The 7,919-nt window shown below is 40.8% G+C and overlaps 1 protein-coding gene across 3 annotated transcripts in view; it reads left to right on the top strand.

Annotated features, from left to right (window-relative positions):
- The window catches only part of rab3gap1 (RAB3 GTPase activating protein subunit 1), a 42,319-nt gene that overhangs the window by 12,948 nt on the left and 21,452 nt on the right, over positions 1–7,919 (top strand). For 2 of the 3 annotated variants that reach the window (XM_020608900.1, XM_020608901.1), the window contains exons 9-17: positions 596–677; positions 987–1,055; positions 1,310–1,383; positions 1,968–2,060; positions 2,282–2,454; positions 4,002–4,109; positions 4,530–4,687; positions 6,694–6,748; positions 7,186–7,536. In XM_020608900.1, coding sequence (XP_020464556.1) covers positions 596–677; positions 987–1,055; positions 1,310–1,383; positions 1,968–2,060; positions 2,282–2,454; positions 4,002–4,109; positions 4,530–4,687; positions 6,694–6,748; positions 7,186–7,536 — 1,163 coding nt within the window. The remainder of the gene's footprint in view (positions 1–595; positions 678–986; positions 1,056–1,309; positions 1,384–1,967; positions 2,061–2,281; positions 2,455–4,001; positions 4,110–4,529; positions 4,688–6,693; positions 6,749–7,185; positions 7,537–7,919) is intronic. The other variant, XM_020608902.1, reaches the window with a different exon arrangement.

Below are 7,919 nucleotides of genomic sequence, written 5' to 3'. Positions count from 1 at the left end.
CTCCATTGGTTACCAGTCAAAGCTAGAATCGATTTTAAAATCTTAGTGCTGACATTTAGAGCACTACATGGGCAGGTGCCTCAGTACATTATCGATCTGCTGACCCCATACTCCCCCAAACGTACTCTTCATTCTGTAAGCCAAACTCTTTTGGTGGTCCCCAAAACTCGTTTTAAATCTCGGGGGGACCTGTCTTTTCAGGTCGTAGCTCCAAGACTGTGGAATGCCCTACCCTTGACTCTACGTATGACTGAATCTATTGATGATTTTAAAAAACAGCTGAAGTCACATTTATTTAGACAGTTTTTTAATTGATTGAGTTTATTCATTTTATAAATTGTGTTGTGCTTTGTGAGTACTTTTAGGCTTATGTATATTATTTATCTCTTTTTATCTTTTGACTTTGTAAAGCACTTTGTGACCTTGTCTGTGAAAGGTGGTATATAAATAAAATTTACTTACTTACTTGCTTACTCACTCCTTCTGACATGCATTGGCCTCCCTGGTGGTGCTTGTTATACACTGAACAGATTTACTGCTGAACAGTGCAGCTGTATCTTTTTTTCTATCAATGTATTTTCTGGCTTTCTGGTAGACCTTGACTCGCTCCTTGGAGGAGAGGTGGGAGCGGTGGAGTTTGGAAAGCTTCCTTTTGGAGCCTGTGAGGAGCCAATCAGGTATATTTGTTAACTTTGATGACAGTACATTACAAAAACTTGCAATAAAATAGAAACAATTTTTCTTTCATCATTGTGTGTTCAGTAGATGAGAGAACTTTATCAACTGTAAGAAACAATTCATTTGATGCATCCTGTAGATCCTGTAGGGGGTGGGAGCTGCATGCTTATGCATTTCCCTTTTGATGCGGCTACATGTAATAATCCACTCCTGCAAAGAAAAAAAAAAGAATTCATTGTTACACAATTAATCTTTTATTCCAGGTGCAAAACAAACATACTTGTTTTGTCTGTTTTTGGCTGTTGTAGTGAACTTCACCTTGCAACCACTTGGCCTCACCTGACAGAAGGCATAGTTGTGGATAATGATGTCTACAGGTGAGAGCGACCGTCTCCCACTCTGCCCGCAATAACATGCTGCTTTCATGCTGTTCTTTCCAAGGTTTCACATTGTTTCCTAGAAGTTTGCTTTAACTACAAGTCCAAATAATATGTCATACTATCCTTCTGGCTCTGTGTAAACCATCTGCCTGTAGTAGATTGAACCTGTGGGCCATGCTCTTGACAGAAATGCAGACCAGCAACAGCCTATGTGATTTAACCATGTATGCTCTCTTCCTGTGATCCGGCAGTGATCTTGAACCTCTCCAAGCTCCTCACTGGTCAGTCCGAGTCAGGACAGCTGAAAACCCTCAGTGTTTGCTTGGTAAGAAGAAGCCCTTGGTGTCCACTGGGCATTTTCAAACATAATTTCTGCACCTGTGAAAAATACAAAACAAAGACAGTTAGATGATGTTGTTTCACTTGTTTTCAGTACAAATCAACTTCAAGAATATTTCAAGTGTTTCTTTACTGAAGCTGTTGCAGTTATATTCCACACCGACTGTGGCTCAGTGGGTAGAGCAGTTGTCTCCCAACTGGAGGGTTGGAGGTTCAAATCTCAGTGTCTGTAGACCACATGCGGAAGTGTCCTTGGGCAAGACACTGAACCCCCCCGTTGCCCCCGATGGTTAGCGCCATCGGTTGAGTTGGCGCCGCAGATGGCTGCCTCGGTTCTGTACCGGAAACAAATTCCTTGTGTGTGTAACATACTCGGCCAAATAAAGGTGATTATCCTTAAGTACACTGGGGATGATTGAATTTATCTCAGCCCAGATGCTGATTATTTAGAAACACATTCATTAACATTCCATGACAAAACAATTCACCATTTGTCACAGTGCAATCCTAAGAGTAAAATGCATGATAAATAAAATAGTATAGTTGACCTGTTCTTATCTGTTTATGCAGGTGACTTTCTGACCGAGTTTTTTAAGCTCTGCTATAGGAAGGAGTCTACAGAAGAGATTCTGGGAAGAGGGCTGGCTGAAGAAGAGGGCAAAGGTCAGGTTACTGTTTCTTCTCATAAAATCAATAAACACACCAAAGACCTCTTTTAGTGGTATTTGTTTAATGTTTGCATAGATCCTGCCATTACTCTTTTACACAACTCGTAAGTGCTTATGTTCCCTAAGAGATACAATATACAAATACATAATTTAGACATTCTTAAATATTACAAGATCATGTTGTTCTGAATAGCTGCTGATTTTTTTTCTCTGCAGAAAATAGTGACATCAGCTCTGCTTTGTCCAAGCTTACAGAGCCAGCAACAACAGTGCCCATCTCCAAACTGTCCGTTTCCAATATGGTGCACAGCGCCCGAAAGCACATCCGACGCCACAGACGCATTGATGAGTCACCACTCAACTCTGACTTACTCAGTTCTGTCCTTCTGGTAGGGATACTCGTGCTGACTGTTTTCTATGGGCATTATTTTTACCAAAAGCAAACATGAATATGGAAACTATTGGTGAAACATTCTTTGATAAGGGAAATCAAAATAAGTGGTACCTGAAAATACATGCAAATCTAAAAATGAACAGAAATTCTAGTGTGCACTCACACAGTGGTACCTTGTGGACAGCCAGCATATTTGAGACTAAACCAGCAAATAATTAATAAAAACAGGGAGCGTACTGGTAATGTTTCCTTCCTGAACCACCAGCACTGGAACAAGATGAGGCCACTGCTGGGAGGCCCCAGAGTGGCTCAGTGAGTTGAGGTTGGCCAGGACAGTAGCATCCTTATTGTATGGTTAAGTTAGACTTTCCCTCTGTTTTATTGTTTATCATGATTTATTTTGATTGTTTAAATACTACTACTAATAATAATAAAAGCAGCTTGTTGTATTTCAATGGGTTTGTGGGAATGTGCATGGCCTTGGGCTCAGGTGTTTGGTTTTGGATAAGAAAGGGTTCCAAATGTCAATAAAAGCTTATAAATTACTCTTATTGGGTCGATGTTATTTTCTTGTGATGTATTCTGTTAAAAGGTTGGTCCAGTGATTGATGTGTAGTGATTTATTTATTTTTGTTTGTTTTTTGTTTTCCAGTTTAGAAAGATTGTTTTCTTGGCGTCAGTTAGAGAAATGAGGAGTGGGATTCTATATTGGTCGATTGCTGTGATATTACCAAGCAGGCAGAGTAATGGAGATGGAGGGATTGTACAGCTCAAGATGGTGGAGAGTTTCTGTCACCCAGAGGACAGAGTTTCTCGTTACCCAGAGGGAGTAAACAGGTTGAGAAGTAGCGTGGATAATCATCAGTGCTACCCAAAGTGCATTGTGAACAAGTATCTGTGTCAGTTAAGCCTATTTTAAACATTTCACCTTGTGTGATGCTAGTCCTGTGAATAGTCTTATATTGTATAAGCTGTAAATTTGTATGACTGGTCGTACAGAAGATGTTGTTACAGATTGTCCTCCAGAAGTCGGGGCTGGAGGAGAGAGCAAAATCATGTTCCCATTTGGTTTTTGGTACTATTGTTGTTGTCTCTGTATTTGATATGAGTTTATAAAGTTTGGATATAATTTTCTTAGAGTTTGTAATTTTCATGATCTCTTCGGTTAACTTGGAAGGGCCCAGTGGGCTATTGGTTGTATTTGATCTTTGACTTAGTTCTGAATTTTAGCTGTTAGAACTGAAGAAGCTGTCCTCTCCCAACGCTGTATTTGTGGACCAGTGCACTGAATGATATGAACTGGTTGTTTTCAAATAGGTGATGAAGGTGAGTGATTCCTTTGTGTTACCATGATTGAAAGTGGATGGGGTTGTTATGCAGTTGAAAATCAGGGTTGTGCCAGAGTGGAGTGTGTGTACATGGTGACAGTGATGATTTAGTGATTTTGTTATCTTTCCAACAGTTTTTATTATTATTGTTTATTATTATTGGCTTTATGTAAGTGTATAATTGAAATGCATTTTTTTTTCTTTTATGGCCCAGTATCTCTTCCCAGATGCTGCTGTGGAGAAGTCATCAGAGAATAGCAAGAATAAAACAACACAGGCAAACACCTGTGGGAAAGTCGAGCAAGATAAGACCTCCGACTATGTATGTTTGCCCTTTTGCCACTTACACACTGTGCCATCCAGCTGACATCTAAGGTTTCAGTCAAGTCAGTTTTTTCTGGTGTCAAGAATGCATGTTGTGAATAAGAAATGGTGCATGTAGCATACACTTAGGGGCAGCAGAATAAGAAAAGTACTTTTATACAACTAATGTAGATTGTAAATAGTAAACAAAGGAAAATAGCACTTTACAAAATGCAGCAGTTAAATGGCAAACAAGTACTTTTTAAATCAATATAATGACCTTTGCAGACGCACAGTTTTAATCATAATTCAGCTGCACCAAAAACAGTTTAGAAAAGAGCTTTTTTGTTCTGGAAAAAAAAAAGTTTCCATTGGCTGATGTACTGTTTCTCTGTTGGTCTCCCTGTTCTGTCCCTGTGTTCAAAACCTTTTCCTCCAGCTGAAGTCAGCACCAAGTGACAGTCTGACTTACCGCCTGGCACTATGCATCTGTCTGGTGAACTACACCCATGGTGGGCTGCGGGCTGTTGCCCACCTCTGGCAGGAGTTTGTCCTAGAATTGCGCTACCGCTGGGAAAACAGCTACCTCATCTACGGGTGGGTACAGTAAACACTTGGGAATGGTTTTACAGAAACTCTTTTACTAAGGCTTATTAACCTTAGATGTTTAGATAGATGCCAAAATGTATCTGTTGCTCAAAGCTCATTAGTTCTTGGCTATCTTATGTAAGACCAATTTGCTATGAATTTGGGGAAACTAAGATTTTTTTCAAACTGAAATACATGGCTGACTGAACAACCACATCACACTGCTCATCTCCTTCACTCAGCAGAAACATCAAGGCCTTAGTTCTAAGTTAGCCTGGGGCTAGGGTGGCTCACTTTTTAGGCCAGGGTTGCCCAATACGTCAATTGCGATCGGCCGGTCGATTGCAAAGGTAGTGTTGGTAGATTGTGTGCCATTCAAAAATAAATTAGATGTACAGTGGTGTGAAAAAGTGTTTGCCCCCTTACTGATTTCTTATCTTTTTGCATGTTTGTCACACTGTAATGTTTCAGATCGTCAAACAAATTTATATATTAGTCAAAGATAACACAAGTAAACACATCATGCAGTTTTTAAATGAAGGTTTTTATTATTAAGGGAAAACAAAATCCAAAACTATAGATCCCGTGTCATTCATATATAGCCTATCAATCATCCTCCCTATGGCATTTGCTACTTGATTGACATGCAGGGCAGCCAGTCTGAGATCTTGTCTTTTCTGACACATGAGTCACCAAACATGCACAGTCAACCGCACGAGCTACTGCAAAACTCCAGTGAGCGAACTACCTTGTCAGCCTTCGAATTAATTTCTACTAAAGGGTATAAAATGACCATCACTATTCTGAAGAAGGGAAATGTGGAGCGGCACTTTCAGACTGTTCATAAAAACTACGATGCTCATACTGTACATATATTTTGTGTGTGTGCGTGCGCACACATGTAGGTTGATCATTTTGACTTGGTCATTTGAAAAGTAGCTCACAAGGCGAAAAAGTGTGGGAACCCCTGTACTATATGAATAACAACACGCACAGTATGTAGCAGGGTGGATTCCGGCAGTCACAAACTACAGGAACAAATCAACAAACACAGCCCCCCAGGATGCTTTTCAGGTAACGCACACACAGGTTCTGAAGGCCCTGAAACAGGTAAACCCCCATAAGGCGGTGGGACCGCAGTGTCCCCCCCTAGAGTGTTGAGAGCCTGTGGGGATCAACTAGCTAGTGTGTATACAGACATCTTCAACCTGTCTTTAACCCAAGCAGTAGTCCCTCGCATTTTCAAAAAAATCCATTATCATACCGGTCCGTAAGACATCAGATACATCCACTCTGAATGACTTCAGGCCAGTGGCACTCACATCAGTCACCATGAAGTGCTTAGAAAAACTGGTCCTCACACATGCCAACCACATGGTCCCGGACACTGTAGACCCCCTCCAGTTGTATATATATTTTGTATGTGTGCGCGTGCACGCGTGTCAGTCGATCATTTTGACTTGGTCATTTGAAAAGTAGCTCGCAAGGCGAAAAAGTGTGGGCACCCCTGCTTTTAAATAAATCACTCTTTCTTTTCAGTGAAACTGTCTAACTTGCATTAGACTAATCTAAAAGCACTATTATTAACACCAGTCTGAAATGTGTGTGAAACCAGGCCTGGGCTGGGCTATAGGTGTACCACCATATACAGTATATGGTTAAACACTGTTGGATCTGCATCTCAAAAACACAGACAAAAGCGCCTTTTGCCTTGGCCTAATGCAAAAGACAAAAAGTATTTATGCATGTATGTATGTATGTATGTATGTATGTATGTATGTCTGTATGAATGTCCTGGTATGTAGAGTTTGATTATACATTACCTCACCTCCTATCATGAATATTTATACAGAGATGGCAAAAATACAGAAATCCAAGTGTAAATACATTCATAATACAAACCATATGCAAGGTAATTATTTTTGGAGACCTGCACTAGTTGAACTCGTTGCTCAGTTTATTAATACAGTCATCAACATTTGTTTAATCTTCTACATGTGCTTCCTAATTTGCAGACTGGTTGGTGGACCTCCTGATCTTCGCTGTTGTCTTTTGCATCAGAAACTCCAGGTACCCATTTATATAAAACGCACACTGTGTGTGGTTGACCCATGAGAACGGATCATATGATTTCAAAATACACAAGACAAATAAATCAGTTGCTATGGCTGCTCTCAGTGTGGGGAGACATGGCACTAGGATAAAAACGGTCATAGTTTAGGCCAAGGTTTTCCTCACATACTGTAAAGCAAAGAGAAATTCAGTTTTATGTTTGTGCACTTTCAGACATTACAAAATACATAGAACAATTCCCCAATTCTTTTTTGTTCATACTGTTAATCTTTTTAACTTATGACTGTTTTTTAAGCATTTCAAGTTGCTTTTTTAATAATGGCTGAATAAAGCAAAAAGGATCATGGATGACAGCAGTCCATCCCTTTAACAAAGAGAAGAAGATGTCAGTGTTAAATACTCACTGTCTGAAAAGGGCTGTTGTTCCCACATAGATGATGAACTGTTGCATCGAGAGGAAGAGGGCCAGAGATGAAGCTCGCAAGGTGCTGGAGGGAAGCAAAGAGAGAGAATGCAAGGTGTCCAGTGGCTATCAGAACAGCCGCCCTATATCAGAGTCTGCAGCACCTGCATCTGTCACAACAAAGGAGGGGAAATCCTGGGACTCCTTGAGTGACAGTGAGGATGAGTTCTTTGAGTGCCTGAGTGACCAGGGGGAGATAGAGGCTCCACAGCGTGATGGAGAAAGGGATGGCAGCAAAGATAAAGCTGAGGGCCGGCTGCACCCCTACAACAATATGACTCTACTCAACTCTACAGAGCCTCTCTACGTTCCCGTCACACAGGTCAGCATCTCTGTGACTGTGTCTTAGGCTCACTCATTCACACACACTTTCATGAAGTTAAATAAATATGCACAGCACCAGTTCTTTCTGTATTATGCAGTGTATATACTGTGCTGTTATCGTCTAATGTATTCCAGATACAGAATGTATTGTAAAAATATGCTCATGTGTGCTCATGTAGAATTGTCATTATATGATTAGGGTTATAAAACAAATGCGTGTGATCAAACAAACGTGATCAGAGTATCCATCCATCCATTTTCCTCCGCTTATCCGGAACCAGGTCGCGGGGCAGCCGTCTAAGCTGCTCTCTCCAGACACTTCGTCCAGCTCCTCCGGGGGAATACCGAGGCGTTCCCAGGCCAGCCGAGAGACATAGTGCC

The sequence above is a fragment of the Monopterus albus genome, unplaced genomic scaffold (assembly GCF_001952655.1).
Source record: "Monopterus albus unplaced genomic scaffold, M_albus_1.0 scaffold96.1, whole genome shotgun sequence".
NCBI classification, from domain to species: Eukaryota; Metazoa; Chordata; class Actinopteri; order Synbranchiformes; family Synbranchidae; genus Monopterus; species Monopterus albus.
The sequence above is the reverse complement of the archived record's forward strand: the minus strand, read 5'-3'. Positions and strand labels throughout refer to the sequence as shown.